Below are 21,131 nucleotides of genomic sequence, written 5' to 3' on the forward strand. Positions count from 1 at the left end.
TTTTTAGCTCCTCTTCACTTTCTGCCATAAGAGTGGTGTCATCTGCATATCTGAGGTTATTGATATTTCTCCCGGCAATCTTGATTCCACCTTGTGTTTCTTCCAGTCCAGCATTTCTCATGATGTACTCTGCATAGAAGTTAAATAAGCCGGGTGACAATATACAGCCTTGACATACACCTTTTCCTATTTGGAACCAGTCTGTTGTTCCATGTCCTGTTCTAACTGTTGATTCCTGACCTGCATACAGATTTCTCAAGAGGCAGGTTAGGTGGTCTGGTATTCCCATCTCTTTCAGAATTTTCCACAGTTTATTGTGATCCACACAGTCAAAGGCTTTGGCATAGTTGATAAAGCAGAAATAGATGTTTTTCTGGAACTCTCTTGCTGTTTCCATGATCCAGCGCATGTTGGCAATTTGATCTCTGGTTCCTCTGCCTTTTCTAAAACCAGCTTGAACATCAGGAAGTTCACAGTTCACGTATTGCTAAAGCCTGGCTTGGAGAATTTTGAGCATTACTTTACTAGCATGTGAGATGAGTGCAATTGTGTGGTAGTTTGCTTCATTTTACTTACACTATTTTTAACTTCTGTCTAAAATTATTTTTTTTGGTAGATGATTAGATATGAATGGTATACAAATGTACTAGAGGTATGGGCTTCATGTATCTAATCTCTAAAATCATCAGTTTCTTAATGCATGAAGAGGACACGGTATGCTAATAGCTACCATTTATTGAATGTTTACAATATTCTAAGTATTTAAAGCTTTCCCTCTAATCGACCTTTCTTAGTGTTATTGTGTATGTTATTTGTTTGAAAGGTGCTTTGATCAAAACTTCTGGCTGCATTTTCCCTATCATTTAGATCTCAGCTCAGGCTCAAGTATTACTCCTTCAGATAATCTTTTAGCTGAAGTAGGCCCTTTCCTCTCTGTCTTAATTTTTCCTGAATGTGATTTTGTTATATATTAAGGTAGTGTTAGTCTTTCCATCATCATGCTCTAATGGCACTTCGTATGCACCACTATTAGTAATTTTTAAAATGCTTTCTTATAAATATGGTCTTTTAAATTAATTTCTGTCACCTTCTAGAGTGTGAGTTCCTAAGGGGCAGATGGTGTTTTATTATTTTTGGAGCTCCCAATGCCTACCATGTATCAAGTGTTATGTAAATATTTGTTTAATGAGTGGGAATTTCTTAGAAATATTCAATTCAGAGACAAAAAACTTATTCTTGTTTTTAAAATCTGTTAATGGAAGTTATAACTGGTGATATAGGGGTCGATAAATGTGCAAGAAAGAGTTAACATAACAAACTTCAAACTTTTGTCCTTAGAAGAGCCTGTTTGCAGGGTTGGCCTTTGGCTAATATTGGTAAACTTAGATTTTAGGAGTGTTGCCACATTCCCTAACGGAGAATAATGACTAACTGTGCCTGAATTGTTTGTACTACAGTATGGTTTATCCTGAACACGTGCTTTTCTTCTGGCTTCTGAAATGTTGGTACATGCTCAGCATGGGGTACTTATGACCAGCCTCAGAAAAAACTTCAGGCACAGTCTCTGATGAGCTTTCCTGGTAGACAGTGTTTCACACATGGTGTCACAGCTCATTACTAGAGGAACTGAGTGTGCTTCCCTGGTGGCTCAGATGGTAAAGAATCTGCCTGCGATGTGGGAGACCTGGGTTCAGTCCCTGGGTTGGAAAGATTCCCTGGAAGAGGGCTTGGCAACCCACTCCAGTATTCTTGCCTGGAGAATCCCCATGGACAGAGGAGCCTGGCAGGCTACAGTTCATGGGGTCGAAAAGAGCTGGACACAGCTGAATGACTAAGCACTGAGCCCCTGGAGAGGATTCCACTGGGAGAGGACTCCTGGAAGTTTCTGCTTTCTTTCTGCTAGACTTCACCCAGTGTGCCTTTTCCCTTTGCTGATTTTTCTTTGTATCCTTTCACTGTCACTAGTAAATCATGTGTTACTAGTAACTATATGCTGATTTCTGTGAGTCCTCCTAGGGAATCATTGAACCTGGAGTTGATCTTGAAAACCTCTGAAATAATAGGATAGATAAATTTTTTCTACTTCTAACTGGGAAGAAGATAGTAGATGATAAATAAATAAGAAAAATGTAAAGAACAAATGATGTTTGATACGTTTGAGTAGCTGCTTTAGATTAGGTGGTAAGCAAAAATTTCTCTGAGGAGGTGACATTGAAATTGAGATCCGAATGACAAGAGAAAGTCAGCCATTGGAGGATGCGGAAAGGGCATTTCAGGAGGGAGGCAGGTGGTACAGAGTCTCAGACGTGAAAGTATGCCTAATGATTTTGAAGAAGTGAAAGGGAGGACAGATGGCTAAAGGGCAGGGGACAAGCAACTTAGCAGTACAACAGATGTGGATGGGTAGCCAGGGGAACATCATGTTACTTCCTGTAAGCCACAGTGCGGGCTTTCTCTTTTTTGAAGACTTTGAAGGGTTCTAAGCTGGAGAGACAAAGATTTGGTTCATGATTTCAAAATGCCACAGCAGCTGGATATATGTAGAATGAAATTCAGTAGAGCATGGATAGAATCAGGAAGATCATTTGTGAGACCCTCCTAGTGAGATCTGTCTAAATGCTAGCGGTTAGTTAGAGTTGTATTTGGAAAGGGAGAAAAGTAGATAGATTTGAGATAACATTTTGGAGGTGGTGTGCACAGGGTTGGGTAATTAAATGTAGGTGATCAGCGTAAAAGAACAACTTGTAGATTTGCAGTTTCAGCAACTGGATAGTGATATCATTTATGAAAACACCAAAGAGGAGATCCAGCCAGTCCATCCTAAAGGAGATCAGTCCTGGGTGTTCATTGGAAGGACTGATGCTGAAGCTGAAACTCTAATACTTTGGCCACCTGATGCAAAGAACTGACTGATTTGAAAAGACCCTGATGCTGGGAAAGATTGAAGGCAGGAGGAGAAAGGGATGGCAGAGGATGAGATGGTTGGATGGCATCACTGACTCAATGGACATGAGTTTGAGTAAACTCTGGGAGTTGGCGATGGACAGGGAGGCCTGGAAAGCTGCAGTCCATGAGGTTGCAAAGAGTCGGACATGAGTGAGCGACTGAACTGAGCTGAAGAGGGATAGGAAATCAAGCAAATAAAAGTATTTGTTGTCTTTGGAGAAATGTATACTTAAGTCTTTTGTCCATTTTTTGATTGCGGTTTTTTTTTTTTTGCTGCTGAGCAGCATGATCTGTTGTAAATTCTGGAGACTAGTCTCTTGTTGGTTGCATCATTTGCAAATATTTTCTCCCATTCTGTCAGTTGTCTTTTCATTCTGTCTATGGTTTACTTTGATGTGCAAACTCTTTTAACTAGTTCTTGTTTGTTTATTTTTGTTTTTATTTCCACTACTCTAGGAGATGGCTCAGAAAAGATATTGCTGCAATTTATGATGTCAAAGAGTGTTCTGCCTATGTTTTCCTCTAAGAATTTTATAGTATCTGGTCTTATGTTTATGTTTCATATCTATTTTGAGTTTATTTTTGTGTATGGTATTAAAGAATGTTCTGACTTCATTTGTTAAATATATAGATGTCCAGTTTTCCCAGCACCATTTATTGAAGAGACTTTCTTTCCTCCATTGTATAGTCTTTGCCTCCTTTGTCATGAATTAATTGAACATGGGTGTGTAGGTTTATTTCTGGGCTTTATATCCTGTCCCATTGATTTATATTTCTGTTTTTGTGCCAGCACCATAATGTTTTGATGACTGTAGCTTTGTAGTATAGTCTGAAGTCAAAGAGCCTGATTCTTTTAGGTCTGATTTTCTTTCTTAAGATTTCTTTGATTGTTTGTGGTCTTTTGTGTCTCTATAGAAATGTTGCCAGCCAAATCGCCCAGTACTTTGTTAGGGAGGAATACAGTGATGACTAGAACACAGTTTCTGACAAAAGTAAGTAAGTTAGTCTGGAAAGGAAGGCAGACAAGTATTCAGGACATCACAGGAAGATGTGTGATCATGGGCCACACAGAGAATGTTAGCAGGCCCAACACATGGAACTTAAATTCCCAAAACTTGAGTTTTTCTCAAAAATCCATTTTTTTCTATTGTTTTCACAAATTTTTTTTTTCCGACTTTTGAATTTTAAAATCCTTGTGTGTATGAGATCATCTATACTGAAGTGGGTTGCCGTGCCCTCCTCCAGGGGATCTTCCCAACCCAGGGATCGAACCCAGGTTTCCTGCATTGCAGGCGGATTCTTTACCATCTGAGCCACCAAGAAAGCCCGTATTAAAAGCTAACCCAAGTCTATTTTTGTCAGTTTCTGCTTTTCCCTCTATTGTGTTCTATACTTGGCAATCTCTTCATATACTTAATATGCTTTCTCTTAAAGAGAACCATTTCCTCCAGATTTTGTCACCCCTCCTTATTTTTGTTACACTTACCCATTTCTCTTTCTCCCTCCGTCCTTCTCTTCCTCTCCTCATGCATACACACAGATAGACACATGTGTATATATGTACACACTCATGTATGTGTTCATAAGTATGCACATATACATGTTATATATATACACACACACACAGGTACACAAATAGATGGATGGATAGTTATTCAGTCCTCATCGTGTCTATTTATCTAATTTTCTCAGTAACTCAACTGAATTTATATTCTGAATTACAGTCTCTCAGTGGAATATATAAACCCAACTGCAGACATGCACCTGATTTCACTGTTACTTCGACTGCCTGATTTCATATGGCTTCTTTGGCTAGTTTTGTGGGCATTTCCCCTTCCTTTCTTATTTATTTGTGAGTATTTTCCCTTTCAGTTACACTCTTGGTTGAAGAGGGTCATCTTCTCAGAGAACTCTTGAGTATGTTGTATACCACATGGTAGATGTCAGTGAATTCTCTTTGTACCACAAGTTAAATTTGACCTAGCCTGATGAATTCTTTCTTCTCTTGCTACCCTTTGTTTCTGATTATCTCCAACTCTTGCTTAATTTTTCCCTATAATTGAATGGCTGCCTTAAAAAAGTCATTCTTTGAATGTGTTTTAAAACAATATTTTATTAAATCATATGTTCTTTTTAAAGTCTGCCAGATGCTATTTTCCTCTTTTACCACCTCAGTTTATTTTGCAAAGGGTCATAGATAATACATTCAGATACACATTACTCAAATTTCTTATTCTAGGACTATGCTAACCTCTACAAATACATTAAGTTTTATATACTAAATATCTACAGTTTTTTGTATGTCATACATACATACATACATACATACATACAGTTTTAAAAATAGGAAAATGGAAGTAAAATTGAAATGCATTTCCAAAGAACTGAAATTCTTAAGTGTAAATACATAACTAAATAAAGTCTACGTCATTAATATCCCAGAAAAATGTAAAATGTAACAGTTTGCTTAACATTGTTAATTGTCCTTCCTGTCAGGTATATTGGTTGCCCTAGTTCTCTTGAGTGTGGTTGACAGGTTTCAGCAAATAATGATACATTTTTATTAATCACTTACGCTTAAGAACTACAGGGATTATTAATTTTAAACTTGTAATTAGATTCAGAATGACAGTCATGATAATTAAGTTGGAAAGAAGCAAGCAATTTGTGGTCTCTACCTTGAATCTTTTCTCTATTGTAAATCAACTTTGGACAGTGGGAAATGTTAGAACATTTCAGAAACTAAGGAATATATTTTGTTCTACATTAATGATTTACAGTTGCATATAAGTTTCTATGTAAAACAAGTATATTCTGACTCTGTGATGTGAAAAGTGAGAGATTATATTGTATTTAAAGTCATTAAAACGTGGCTATAGAGTTTGGCCATCAAAATGACATTCTTTACAACTAATTAATCAGTGTGGCACTAGTGGGAAAGAATCCACATGCCAGTGCAGAAGACAGAAGAGACGTGGGTTTGATTCTTGGGTTGGGAATATCCCTTGGAGTAGGAAATGGTGACCCACTCCAATATTCTTGCCTGGAGATGGACTTGCCTGATGGACTACAGTCCGTAGGGTCTCAAACAGTTGGACATGACCAAAGTGACTTAGCAGGCAGCAGGCAATCAAAATGAGTCACTTTTTTACTATTCCAGGTTGGCAGGTGTCATTTTATAGACCCGTTTCTACCCATTTTGCACAGTTTGTAAAGTTTTTGTTTTTTTTCTCCCCAGTGTGTTTAGAAGAAAGTTTTTAGCAACCTGTGATTGCCTGTATTTCTTTCAACAAATATTTATTACTTATTAAGAAAGACTAAAATTAAGGGGAAAAATATCTGAAAACCGTCAGTAGTCACATTTTATCTGTGCTTACTTTTCAGCTTTGTATTTTATGAGTAATTCTTTAGTAGAAAAGAAAAGGAGATTTTTGTGCTTATTTGTCCCTAATTTTGTTATTTATTTTTAACTTTATTTGAAAAAAAGTATTTTGTATATCTGTGTTTATACTTTTTTTTCCTTTTATGATGTTTGTTGATACTAGCTCTGAAAATTTCCTTTTTTTTTTTTTTTGAAAATTTCCTTTTATGATTAGGATGAAAAACATCAGTAATAGAAACACAGTTCTTTTTCAAAGCAGGGAGTGGTGCCAAAGTTAAGAAACTAAATTATTTTGATTGCAGCATCATACATATTTATTTTGTTTGATCTAAAAATTTACATCGATTATAACTTCTTTTGGCATTGTACAATTGGTTTCTGCTCTCTGCATAGTAGAAATCCGTGGATAAGACAGAACAAACCTGGAATCCTTTTTAAGTTACTTTTAAGTGCTTTGAAGTTAGGCAACTAAGGGCTCAATAACAATAAGAATAAAAATGATAGCTAACACTTGAGTGCTATTATGTGCCAGGCACCCTGTGTAGTACTTCAAATATATTTTCATTTAATTTTTACAACACTACCTGATTGATATGATTTCCATTTCACTGATGTGTAGATTAAAGAAAGTAGTAGTCCTACAGTATAAATCCAGTGACATCTGAAATGCTGTTCATGGTCCTGCTTTCTAAAGGACACCAGTAACTGCAGGGAAATTGAAATCGATGAGGAAAATCTTTATGATAAGTAAGTGAAATTATGCATATTAAGAAGGGTCTCTACCAAATCCTGCTGTGCAAATTAAGCAGAGTTTATCAGAGACCTCTCCTAAAGTTACGCTTTATAGAGGAAGATGAAACTATTACCTACAAATTTCCCTCAACTAACTCTCTTCACATTGTCATATTTCTTAAAAGCCTCCCATGCAGTCAAAATAGGAATTGTCCTCCTTTTCAGTCATCTGAAACCTGAGCAATTTCTTGTCTTTACAGAGAATTTGCCTGATTTCTCATCTTTCTTGCTCCAGGGTTTTCCTTCCCAGTTGCTTTATATGTATAAACGTATTCTCAAAATAAAGCAGCAACAAGGTAATCCTTCCATTCATTCCACAGTCCAGTGTTAATGTGCTGAAGTTTACTATATAAAGGCAAATAAGATACAGTCCCAACCCTGGCAGAGCTTGGACTTCAAGAGGAGGACATGAATGTTACAGATGTTAAATATATGACTAAATAATGTAAACAGGCATGGTTTTTTAAAAATTTATTATTTTTGACTGCTGCTGCTGCTGAGTCACTGCACACAGGCTTTCACTAGTCGCAGTGAGTGAGGGTTTTTTAGTTGCAGTGCCTAGGCTCCTCATTGTGGTGGCTTCTCTTGTTGGGTTCCAGGGCAGGCAGGGTTAATTGCCCCACCGCATGTGGAATCTTGAGCAGGGATTGAACTCATGTTCCTTGCATTGGCAGGCAAATTCCTAAAGGAATTTGTTGGACACCAGGGAGTCCAACAGGCATGTTTTAACGGAAGTCTTAAAGATATTATTGTGGGAGTCTATATTTTTTGTTTGTTTATTCAGGCACTCAGTCATGTCCAACTCTTTGTGACCCTTTGGACGATAGCCAACCAGACTCCTCTGTCTATGGGATTGCCATTTCCTTCTCCAGGGGATCTTCCCAACCCAGAGATCAAACCCCCATCTCCTGGGTCTCTTGCATTGCATGTGGATTCTTTACCCACTGATCCGCTGGGGAAGCCCCCTAAATTACTTGTCTAAATCCTACTTTTCATCCAAATATTTGGCTCCTGGCCTTCTGTTGTTTCTGCCTTAATTGTTCATCAGGGGTCTGGTTTTACTTCAGTGTGCCGATTTTCTATCCTTCTGCTTGGAGTTCTTCATTGCTAACCTAATTGCTTACATTTTTGATATCCTTTTTTGGTGGACAGTAACTTCGGAGAGTGTCAAGAAGACAAGACATTGTTGTTATCATTCATGGTTTTATGACATAGCAGTAGGGGTTTGTAATAATAAAATAGGTTTTTGTTTCATATAGCACGGGGGTCATTTAAAAAATTAAAATCCTTTCCCTGTGCTTTTTATAGTTATACATAACTTTTAAGGATAAAAGTATTACCGGAAATATAAAACTTAGAACTGAAAGATGCATTCCCTGAATATTTATTGAGTGCCTACTATGTGATAAGATACTATTAGTTATTGAAACGTAATTGCTGTTAATAGTTTGGTGTCTATTCTTACAGGTATTTTTAAAGATCTTTGTAATCATATAAGGAATAATATTTACTAAAATAAAACCATACTTAAAATTACTCTTTTATTTCTTTTCATCACAATATATTTTGGATGATTTTCATGTTAGCCTATAAAGATTCACCAATTCTTTTAAACTGCTAGATCATTCTTTTAAACTGGATAGACCATAATTTAGTTAATAAAACTCTTATTGATAGATTCCTAATAGCTTTCAGTTTCTTACTTTCACAAACAATGATACAATTAAAATCCTTTTACATATTTTTTTTGCGTAACTGTTTCTGGATCATACATTTCAATAAGTGAAGTTACTAGACCAAATGGTATATTCATCTTAGAATCTTAAGAAATTAAAGATTACTTATTTAAGTATCAACCTTCCTGTCTCCTGTTTTATCAGCACCAGATAGTATTACTCTTTATACTGTCTGCCAGTCTAATTAATGAATATGTTTCATTGTTTTAATTTGCATTGAAAAATTATTAATGAGATAGGGCTTTCTTTTTTAGCTAGTTGTATTTTATGTATTTTGCCCTGTACTATGTTCATGTCCTTGGCCCAATTTTCTGTTGGACTGCTCTTTATTTTGATATGTTCCACAAAATAATCCTGTAATATGTTAGAATTTTTTTGCTAAATATGTACTGTAAATATAGTTTTTAAAAAATATATACTGTACCTTATTTCAAAGAAGTTTTAAATTTATAGGTAGTTATATTTCTTATTCTCTCTTAAAGCATCTTGGTTTTGTTTCATGCTTAGGGATTCCTTTCACAGCAAGAATAATGAGTCCAAAAGATTCTCAATATCAGTAGTACCTTTTGAGTTTTTTCATATTCAAGATTAGTGATGTCCATTGGTGTTTGTTTCCTTGTTTGTTTTATTGTGTTCTTAGATTTTGATCTCCCAACTTAGCATGTACAACTTCATCAAATAATTTGGTACTTTGGTGTATTATTATTTACTGTGTGGCAACTTAGAGTATAATGTGGGATCATCTTGGACCCTGCTTAATTGAATATCAACTTATAAATACTTATGTTTGGTACTAATTAATAAGAAGGATAACCAGAAGTCTGTTTGCCTGAGATAGTGTAAGTTTAACCTGTTTTCTAGTGTAATTTTTAATAGTGTCCCTTTTCACTGCTGATGTTAAACAAACAAAACCAGCCAGGTATTTAACCAGCAGAATAAGTTTATTTTGTAATAGGAGAGAATTGCAATTTGGAACAAGCAAACAACATTAAATGATAGGCATATCTGGAGAATGGAGGAGAGGGGCTTGCTTTTATAGAGAAAAGGAGGAAACTGGGGAGGGCTACATGGGTTCTTTACTGACTGCAGGTGGCTAGCAGCTTGTCCTTGCTGGGTCGGGAGGAAATCTTCCTTCCTGTTAGTGCCTGTAAGCTGCCACAAATGATACATGTGTGAGAATTGCCCCTTCAGGGCTTCCTGACTTCATTTTAAATTAGATTTCCTTTATTCATTTTCATATTACTCTCAGAAGTGCCTCATTTTAGTTAAAAAATTATAAGGACTATAAGGCATAGTTTTTCATTTTAGGCTATTTTAATATCAAGGCTTCAGTTGTTTCTGTTTACTTTATTCCTCCAATACTTAGTAATACTTCATTTGCTTTAGCTTTAAAAGAAACAGAACCTCTCACTTCTATATGAGGCATTTCTAGAGCAGTGATGTTAGCGTATAGCCTCTTAACCTTCATTCCCAATGTCCAGAATAATGCTTCTAGAATAAAATGTCCATCATCGTTCTTGTTTATCTGATGTTGTCCTAAAGATGATGAAGCATTTGTTTGTGTGTGTGTATATAGTTTGTTTATATTTTGCTGGATATGTGATAAAATCTTTTCAGGTGCATATAAGCACATCTTTTAAACCTCACCAAATAAATCTTTTATTTATCACATTAATTTTTGGTGTTGAATATATCCACTGGTATGAATGAGTTTCTGCTTAGATCACTGGATTTGTCGCATGCTAAGCAATATTGTTTTTAGCACAGATCCCTGTGAGATTTACTTAATGCCGATCCCTATTATTACTGTAAGAGCATTGGTGAAACCTTGGTACTTGCTATCAGCCAGACAGATTTTTATCTAGCTTATTTTATCATTCAATCGGTACTTCTCCAGTCTTTTCTTAGGTAGCACTGTGTCAAAAGATTTGTTATAATGTAGGTGAATTGTGCCCATTACATTTCCTTTCTCCACCAAGTCTGTTACCATTCAAAAGATTTATAGAATTTAGAGTTAACTTATTTTCACTACTGACTGTAAACTATAACTCAAGCTGTCTTATTCTTTCTAAAACTATTACTTTACATTTTGCGATGTTTTATGAAGTTGCCATTTTAAAAGATGAAAGTTTCATCTCCAGGAGACCCTGGAGACATGGATTCGATCCCTGGGTTGAGAAAGATCCCCTGGAGCAGGAAATGGCAACCCACTCTAGTATGCTTCTCTGTAGAATCCCACGGATAGTCAAAAATATCTTGTACTTTTCAATATACCTTAAAAAACTTTTTTTTAGATTTCTGGTTGTCTATTTGTATCATAATATAAATGTTTCTCAGTGTTATATATTGATATATATGTCTGATTCTTTAGTATTTATTTCTCATCAAATATTAATATTAATAACTATAATATAAAATGTGTAAATGATTTTAATAAAGTATAAAGGCTTCCCAGGTGGTGCAGTGGTCAAGAATCTGCCTGCAGTGCAGGAGACACTGGAGACATGGATTTGATCCCTGGGTTGAGAAAGATACCCTGGAGCAGGAAATGGCAACGCACTCTAGTATGCTTGTCTGTAGAATCCCTCAGACAGCGGAGCCTGGTGGCCCTCAGTCCACAGGGTCTCAAAGAGTAGGACACAACTGAGCGACTGAATACACACACACAATATTTGAGAATACTAAGCTGATGAATAGAACACTAAATAGGAATTTCTAACCATGTTACCATTGGTTTTTAAATTTTACTTTCTTTGGGTAAAGATATTTGTTTATAGGTATTTTCAGTTTCATACCTTGTAAACTGTGGACAAGAATTTCAATAAAAAGTTTGTGCTTTAAAAATATTTATTTTGGCACTGAAATGAAATATATTATTGAAGTTTATACTGTTATTTTTGCAGTGGTATAATATAAGCAGAAGTATTTGTTTTATTAGAAACAGTCATGCTTCTTGTTTTATAACACATAAATATAGAATGTACTATATAATATAATGTTTGTTGTTTTTGTGTTTCTTCTGCAGAGAGTGATAATGAACTCTCAAGCGGAACAGGTGATGTGTCTAAGGATTGTCCTGAGAAGATCCTATATTCTTGGGGAGAATTGCTAGGAAGATGGTAAAAATTTATTTTTCTTACTGAAAATTTTATGTTTACATGATTGTAAATCTGTTGTATTAATTAAAAAACTGTGTGTTTATGTATCTTTATATTGAGATAATGTAGGGAGTAAATATAGATAGTCATCTAGGTGCTGAGCCCTCAACCACTCCAGTGTTCGACAGTTGGAAAGATGAGGAGGAAAGATATGGCAAAGGAGTCCCAGAAAGCACACCCAGTAGGGTGGGAGGAGAGTCAAGGTAAACTCAAGTGAATAAGTCTATCAAGAAGGAAGTGCTCAGCTGCTGACAGGTCAGGTTGGAGGAAGCCTGAGAATTTCACTGGGTCCAGCAGTTTAAATGTCACTGGTGACTCACACAAGACACTCTCCATAGAGAGGGAGGAATGAAAGCCTGGTCAGACTATATCTAGGAGGAAAGGTGATCATCAGGTATGGATAGATAACTCTTCAGAGAAGTTTTGCTATAAAGGGGTGATAAGAAATAAGGACATATTAGTAAGTGAATGTGGGTTGAGAGGTAGTTTGAGAAATTCTAGAAATTAGGATGGTCAATAGAGCATGTACATTGTGTGTTGCTGGACGTGACTTGCAGAGAGAGAAAATTTGATGATGCCAGAGGAAGAGGACACAATTGCAAGGGAAGCTGATGAATAGGCAGGAAGAGATGGGACTTGTTGAGTGATGGAGTTACAGTTAGGAGCGTGATCATGCTGCAAGTCAATGACAGAGCCAGGGTTTGAATCTAGGCAGTCTGGCTCCAAAGGCAGGACTATTTAAGCAGTTGGACAGACTGCCATTTCTATAAAGTACATAGATTTCTGGATTCGTTATTATGGATGCATGTAGGAGGTTTAGTAAGAGAGAGAAGAGACTCAGAAAACTGATACTCTTTCCAGTCTTCTCAGGTCAATTCAGTCGCTCAGTCGTGTCCTACTCTTTGCCACCCCATGAGCTGCAGCAGGCCTCCCTGTCCATCACCAATTCCCAGAGTTTACCAAAACTCATGTCCATCGAGTCAGTGATGCCATCCAGCCATCTCATCCTCTGTCGTCCCCTTCTCCTGCCCTCAATTTTTCCCAGCATCAGGGTCTTTTCAAATGAGTCAGCTCTCTGCATCAGGTGGCCAAAGTATTGAAGTTTCAGCTTCAACATCAGTCCCTCCAAAGACATTAAAACAGAATTGTGACATGATGAATAAATGTTTCTGTTAGCACCCACTGGAAATTTTGGAATGAACACAGAAGTAGGAAAAAAAAAATACAATAAGCATAATAAGGGCAATTCCCAACAAATACTTTAAAGGTGAAGTTGCTATTATGGGGACTTGCCTGATAGTCCAGTTGGTAATCCGGGGGCTCAGATGCAATCCCTGGTGAGGGAACTTCATCCCACATGCTGCAACTAAGAGTTCGCATGCCACAACCAGAGATTCTCAGTGCCGCAACAAAGACCAGGCACAGCCAAACAAATAAATAAAAGTAAATACTAACAAAAAATTTTCTTGGAAAATAACTTTAAAAAATTGTTTTTATGATGCTTCTTATTATTTAGACGGTAATTTTGGAGTCTGATGAAATTGTTAATAGAGTAGCTAGTTAGGACATAACTGCATGGGTTGATGAGGTCTTTACCAAACTCATGGGCCTTATGTATAAAGTGGAGTTCCAAATTGAGTAAGAATTCTAAAGTAGAGTTGATGGGATTCCTCAGCTACCATTCAGTGTACACTTTTTCAGAAATATAATCTTTCTACATTATATTTTTGTAGTGGACTTCAACCACCTCGTTTATAGAATCTTAGGGAACTGTTTTAAAGAACTCGGATAACTGGTTTTTAGACCTGTAGAAAATTTGCTGAATCTTTTACAGTTGAGGTATTTTTATTTTTATTGTCTTCATTGTAGTTGTGTCATGACAGTTTATGTGAAAATGATGACATTTGCCTAATTGAGAGAAGTTTATTTCTATTACACAAGAATTGACAAAGTTTTAAAATTGGTCTTGGCGTATCTCTTTTAACATTAATGTTTTTGTGGGTTTAAAGCATTTGAGTGAGTCTTAGGAATATTAGCTAGGGACTTATAAGAAGATATTTTTGTGGTTCAGTTAGGTAGAGCACCTATTGTGCTTCATTTGGTGCTTTGGGGGGAAATATTTTTTATGAGGAGACAGCCTGTATTATCAAGGGGCTTTTAAATAAAATATAGTTGAAAGTATTTTGAACTTACTGTGAAACAATGAGATCACTATATTAAAATAAAGTGAAACTTTTATGGATAAAATCAGAACTCAGGTAATGAAATGTGTTATTAGAAAGATATAAAGGAAGAGTAATACTAATTTTAAATTATCAGAAAAAATGGATACTATGGAAAAGATAATGGAAAACAGACTATAAATTCAGTGATGGAGGTCTTCATCTGAAATTAGAGTTAAGGTGTTTTGAAGTGAAGTGAAGTGAAGTTGCTCAGTCGTGTCCGACTCTTTGCGACCCCATGGACTGTAGCCTATCAGGCTCCTCTGTCCATGGGATTTTCCAGGCAAGAGTGCTGGAGTGGATTGCCATTTCCTTCTCCAGGGGACTTTCCCGACCCAGGAATCGAACCCGGGTCTCCCGCATTGCGGGCAGATGCTTTACCCTGGGAGCCATCAGGGAAGCCCTTAGGTATTTTGAAATACTACATAGAAAAGTGAGCAAACAAAGATTGAGGGAGAAAGAGAGAAAGAGGGCCAGGGAGAGAGGAATTGAGGAAATGTTTGTGATAGAAATTTGGGAAGAGATCCCCTGGAGAAGGGAATGACTACCCACTCCAGTATTCTTTCTTGGAGTATTCCATGGACAGGGAAGCCTCACAGGCTGCAGTCCATGGGGTCACAGAATTGGACAAGACTGGGCAACTAACACACTTGTGATAGAAAGACTTGAAAACACCAAACTGAAAGTGGTAGCAAGAATTTTTTTATATGTGTTGAATATATTCAGAATGGTAATGCTGATGTCTTGCATGTTAAATAATTTAAAGAATTCGGGCAGAATTATTTCTGGAAAACTGTTTCTGGTTTTGAATTGTATAAAAGCTGTTGAGATTCTTAAAGACTAGGAGAACACTGTGCTGACCCTGAACAGTCAGATGTAAGTCAACTTTTGTGACAGGAAGATTTTCTAACCAAAACACTAAGGGAACTTTGAGATAAAAATTGAGTATTGGTTTACTATATATAAATAAAACTACCTTCAGACTATTAGACTTGCAGAAAATTGGTACAGATTTAATAGGCACTTTGGTTGTATCCTTCATGACTTTCCTTATTATCAAGGTAGGAAAACATGTTCTTAATCCATGATCTCTCAACCTAGCTGAACATCAGCAGAATGACCCCCCAAAATATCTAAACTCGGAAAACATGAAGAATTCAAATCACTAAGCATGAACATAAATAGCTTCTTTCCTTTTCACATCAATATAATATTCAACTTTTTCCACTAATGAAAAAACCCGGTGAAAGCATATACAAATCAGAACAAAATATGTGCTCTTGCTTTTCCTAGTGATCTTTAATCTATCTCTTTTCTTGAAACTTCTTCATGCATCTTGATTAACTTAAAGTGAGACCTCGGTTGACATATAGGTCTTACCATTAATGAGGGAAGGACAAATCCCCAGCTTTACTTGATGTTTCCCACCTTTTAGTTTCAGTTCTAACTATTCCTTTTTCTGAGAAGACCATTTGAGGTGGGTCAAGCTGCTGCCCTCACATTCTCATAGCTTCTAGCCTCCTACTTCCACTTCTTCTCTATCAATTGGGGCAAATTGCCCCAGTTCCATAAGTGACCACTGAGTATCATTCAGTGCCTTTTCTTCTCACTTCTTGATTTCTCTGCTGTCTTTGTTAGAAATTATAGCTCCTCTTTGAAATTCTTTCTTAGACAACCTTAAAAATAGAGAAAGTTCTTATATACCCAAACAGTTTCAAGAAAAGATCCCTCTTTGGAGGTAACTAGATGAATATACAACTGCTTTATGATGCTGTTAAATCAGTGAGACTGTTTGCCTTAAAAAAAAAAAGCATTCTTTAGCTTAGCCGTATTAGTTGTTCATGTTAATTTAGTCTCATAAATCTATTCTTTTATCTAAAATTATTGAATTCCTTGTATATAACAGGCACTGCTCTAGGTGCTTGGGATATATAAGTAAAGAAGACAGATATTCGTTCCCTTGTGGAATTTACATTCATGCATTACAGACTTCCCAGTTACTATTTGTTTAGCACATCTGGTTTATATGTGACTTTTGAATCATTTGATACCTATATTGCTTCTAGTGCCGAGTTCAACACTTGTCCTAATTAGATGCCTGCTTCTAAGTCTCCTGATGGGTATAGTTAATGCTGTATTAAAGCAATGACTATATGTAATTATATTTTTATTAGAAATACTGAAACAATGACTATTTTTATAAATTGTCCTTTTGTTTGGATCTTCTCTGGTCATAGATGTATACTATAGCTTTTGGCTTAGTATCCATTGATATCAGTATCTCTTAAATACAGGGTGCTGAATACACTATAATTAATTACTGTCTCATTACCAGAATAATCAGTAATTTAAAGCTGTTAATCATGTTGTATTATGGAACTACCCAGTTCTTTTTAAATGTCAGTCTGTAAGTTAGCTCAACGGATGAAGAACCAACCTGCAATGCAGAATACCCTGGTTCAGTTCCTGGGTGGGGATGATTCCCTGGAAGAGGGATAGGCTACCCTGTTGGCTCAGAGGTTAAAGCATCTGCCTGGAATGCAGGAGACCTGGGTTCAATCCCTGGGTTGGGAAGATTCCCTGGAGAAGGAAATGGCAACCCACTCTAGTACTCTTGCCTGGAGAATCCCAGGGAGGGAAGAGCCTGGTAGGCTACAGTCCATGGGCTCGCAAAGAGTTGGACACGACTGAGCAACTTCACGACACGACACGACACGACCCACTCCAGTATTCTAGGGCTTCCCTGTTGGCTGAGATGGTAAAGAATCCGTCTGCAATGTGGGAGACCTGGATGGAGAAAGGAGTGGCTGTCCACTCCAGTATTCTTGCCTGGATAAGTCCATGGACAGAGGAGCCTGGCAGGCTACAGTCCATGGCATTGCAAAGAGCTGAATACAAGTGAGCCACTTTCACTTCACTATGAAGATAAATAGTGCCTGGGTTTTTAAGAGAGGAGAAAAGACTTTTTTGTTATGCCTGGCCAAATAGACGAGGGCCAGCTAGAAGCTAGAATATTGGTTGAGTTGAATCATATTACAGTAAAAGGTATACTAGGGACTGTTGACTGTTAACCTTAAGGTGTGTGTTTGCATGTGTATGTGTGTGTGTATGCCTGTGTAAGAAGAGATAGTTCAGATTCAGAATCTTATATAATTGGTTATGCAGAGTAATTTGAGCCAATATGATATTTAATCAAGCTGTTTTCCTCTTCATTTTGCCTGCTGTATTGAAAATACATGGTAATAGGATGAGTGGAAGTTAGGAGGTCATTACAGAGGTTGCAGAATGAGTAGAATTGGTGGCAGTGGAGGTTGGAGTGCAAGGATTTTGGAGAGGTTGGGAAAATAAAATGCATTAGATTTCTTGATAAATTAGTAATAAATTATGGGATAGAGAGTAATGTGAACAGTAACATCTAGGTTTCTAATTTGGTTGAATTGTGGTGACAATCACTGAGGTAGGGCACCCTGGAAAATGATCAGGTTTAGGGAGAAAGAGTATGAGTTCAAATTTGAATATATTGATTTCTGGAGCTCAGAATTTGTGGGGATGGGTAATAATGCCTAGAGATGAGAGAGTGGAGAGAATTAGATCATTGAGGGAGAGTGGAGAGATTGGCAGCTTGAAACACTTTAATAGAGGAGAAGCAATCAGCAGTTGGGTTTGTGAGGAGGGAAAAGAGAGTGCTTTGTCACTGATGCCAAGGAAACAAAACGGTCAGCAGTGGAAGGACTGAAAAAATGTCTCTGGAAATTAGTGGCATGGAGAGAGGTCATGTATTACTTACATAAAAGAGAGAAGCCATGCTGAACTGAGCTGAGGAATGAGTGTGAGGGAAGAAGTCGAGATAATGTACAGTCATCTGTTAGGGAAATTTGATGTGCAAGGTGGGAAGACAATATGACATCTGGAGTGTTATATGGAGTTGAATAAAAAGGTTTCTTTTATGTGGGAGATATTTATTGGAGTTTTAATAGTTGTAGATACACAGTGCTGACATTGAGCTTTGTATAACATGTTCAGTTCAGTTCAGTCACTCAGTCGTGTCCGATTCTTTGTAACCCTATGAACCACAGCACAGGCCTTCCTGTTGATCATCAGCTCCTGGAGTTTACCCAAACTCATGTCCATTGAGTCGATGATGCTATCCAACCATCTCATCCTCTGTTGTCCCCTTCTCCTCCTGCCCCCAATCCCTCCCAGCATCAGAGTCTTTTCCAGTGAGTCAGCTCTTCGCATCAGGTGGTCAAAGTATTGGAGTTTCAGCTTCAACATCAGTCCTTCCAATGAATACCCAAGACCGATCTTTAGAATGGACTGGTTGGATCTCCTTGCAGTCCAAGGGACTCTCAAGAGTCTTCTCCAACACCACAGTTCAACAGCATCAATTCTTCGGTGCTCAGGCTTTTTTATAGTCCAACTCTCACATCCATGCATGACCACTGGAAAAACCATAGCCTTGACTAGAAAGACCTTTGTTGGCAAAGTAGTGTCTCTGCTTTTGAATATGCTATCTAGGTTGGTCATAACTTTTCTTCCAAGGAGTAAGCATCTTTAAATTTCATGGCTGCAGTCACCATCTGCAGTGATCTTGGAGCCCCCCAAAATAAAGTCAGCCACTGTTTCCACTGTTTCCCCATCTATTTGCCATGAAGTAATGGGACCGGATGCCATGATCTTCATTTTCTGAATGTTGAGCTTTAAGCCAACTTTTTACTCTCCTCTTTCACTTTCATCAAGAGGCTTTTTAGTTCCTCTTCACTTTCTGCCATAAGGGTGGTGCCATCTGCATATCTGAGGTTATTGATATTTCTCCCAGCAGTCTTGATTCCACCTTGTGCTTCCTCCAGCCCAGTGTTTCTCATGATGTACTCTGCGTAAAAGTTAAATAAGCAGGGTGACAATATACAGCCTTGATGTACTCCTTTTCCTATTTGGAACCAGTCTGTTGTTCCATGTCCTGTTCTAACTGTTGCTTCCTGACCTGCATATAGGTTTCTCAAGAGACAGGTCAGGTGGTCTGGTACTCCCATCTCTTTCAGGATTTTCCACAGTTTATTGTGATCCACACAGTGAAAGGCTTTGGCATAGTCAATAAAGCAGAAATAGATGTTTTTCTGGAACTCTCTTGCTTTTTCGATGATCCAGCACATGTTGGCAATTTGATCTCTGGTTCCTCTGCCTTTTCAAAAACTAGCTTGAACATCTGGAAGTTCACGGTTCACGTATACCCGTGTAGTACATGTAGTATATTTAATTACTTTGAGTTACTCTTTTATTATTTATTATGGGACTCATAATTCAGGATTTAATTTCATGAGAAATGAGCTTAGCCCTTGGCACACTGTTGTTTTTAGTTAGTTTTTTTAATACTGAGTTCAGAAACTCACCTAGCCCTCAAATCATGTGTTTTTCCTATTCAAAAGTATGTTGTTGCTGTTGTTGTTTAGTCACCCAGTTGTGTCCGACTCTTCGCAACCCCATGGACCGCAGCATGCCAGGCCTCCCTGTCCCTCACCATCTCCTGAAGTTTGCCCAAGTTCATGTCCATTGCATCAGTGATGAGACTCAAATAATAAAATTACAAAAACGATCCTTTTATGAAACTGTTCCCGGCTCTCTTTGGTGCACCATTCCTTTGCTAATTTTAAATGCAGTTGGAGAGTGAAGAATAGGCAGCTGGGAGGAAACCCATGTGTCATATAGTTTACTCAGGTGTAAGTCTCATCAGAAATAGTTAATAATCTTTCTACCTGACACATTTTTATAAAAATCAACTCTTTTTTCGAATTCTTTCATTGTTTGTGGGGTCAGTGCTCAGTCTCATTGCTGTGAGGGCTTTCTCTAGTTGGGGTGAGTGGGAGCTGCTCTCTAGTTATGGTGTGCAGGATTCTCATTGTTGTAGCCTCTTTTGTTATGGAGCACGGTCTCTAGAGCACAGGCTCAATAATTGTGGCACGTGGGCTTAGTTGCTCAGTGGCATATGAGATCTTCCCAGACTATGGATCTAACGCCTGTATCCTGCATTGATAGGCAGATTTTTTTTTTTTTACCACTGAGTCACCAAGGAAGCCTCTACTTGATGTATTTTATGGAGCATATTTGGCTATGGTGTTTTTCCAAATTAATTTATTTTTTAATTGAAGTCCACTGGAGAAATTTAAAGACTCGAAATGACTTTTTTGTGTGTATAATTATAAAAGGATTCAAGGTCATTATAAATGTTTCAAACAGTATAGAAAAATAAAAGGAATACTTTCTCTTAATTCCATTACAGAAATATTTTGTTGTTTATTCTTCCATATGTTTTCCTTATGCATGTCAAAAGCAGGTTTCAAAATAGTATGTGTTAAGGAGAGAGTGTGAGAGAGAGAATGTGTTTTTTAAATAATACCATATATGCTATTTTGAAACATGCTTTTTTCACTTAGCAGCATAATTAAGGTTCTTTAATGGTGTCATGGCATGTTAAATCGTGTAAGCTCTACCTCTTTTTACTCTGTTTTGCTTTAAGCCTGTCAGTATCATTAGGTTCTCTAACTCAGCAATATAAAAGTTTTCCCTTAAAAGGCTGAAAGAAAGCAGAACGGTCATAAATTTGGTGGTTTATTAAAGATATTAATGGAATGAGTTTACTTGAACTTTCGAGTTACAGAAATTGTTACAATTTTTCCGAGATAGTCGGGTTATGAGAGTATGGGGAAAGCTTGAAACATATTTTCAAGTGAAGGATATGCCAAAACTGAGGTCTGGGCTGCATTTGGAAGAGTGTAAAGATGGAGAATTTGATAAAGTAGGCAGGAGGCCAATTTTAGAAAATAGATACATGGTTTCTATGACTTCACAGGTTCAAAACCTGAAGCAAAAACCTGGGATGTTAGACCAAACCACAGTA

The 21,131-nt window shown here is 37.2% G+C and overlaps 1 protein-coding gene across 2 annotated transcripts in view; it reads left to right on the top strand.

The window, feature by feature from the left end:
• Positions 1-21,131, top strand: part of RABGAP1L (RAB GTPase activating protein 1 like) — a 719,827-nt gene that overhangs the window by 200,135 nt on the left and 498,561 nt on the right. For both annotated transcript variants that reach the window (XM_018060617.1, XM_018060618.1), the window contains exon 12: positions 11,882-11,975. In XM_018060617.1, coding sequence (XP_017916106.1) covers positions 11,882-11,975 — 94 coding nt within the window. The remainder of the gene's footprint in view (positions 1-11,881; positions 11,976-21,131) is intronic.

This window comes from Capra hircus, chromosome 16, assembly GCF_001704415.2.
Source record: "Capra hircus breed San Clemente chromosome 16, ASM170441v1, whole genome shotgun sequence".
NCBI classification, from domain to species: domain Eukaryota; kingdom Metazoa; phylum Chordata; class Mammalia; order Artiodactyla; family Bovidae; genus Capra; species Capra hircus.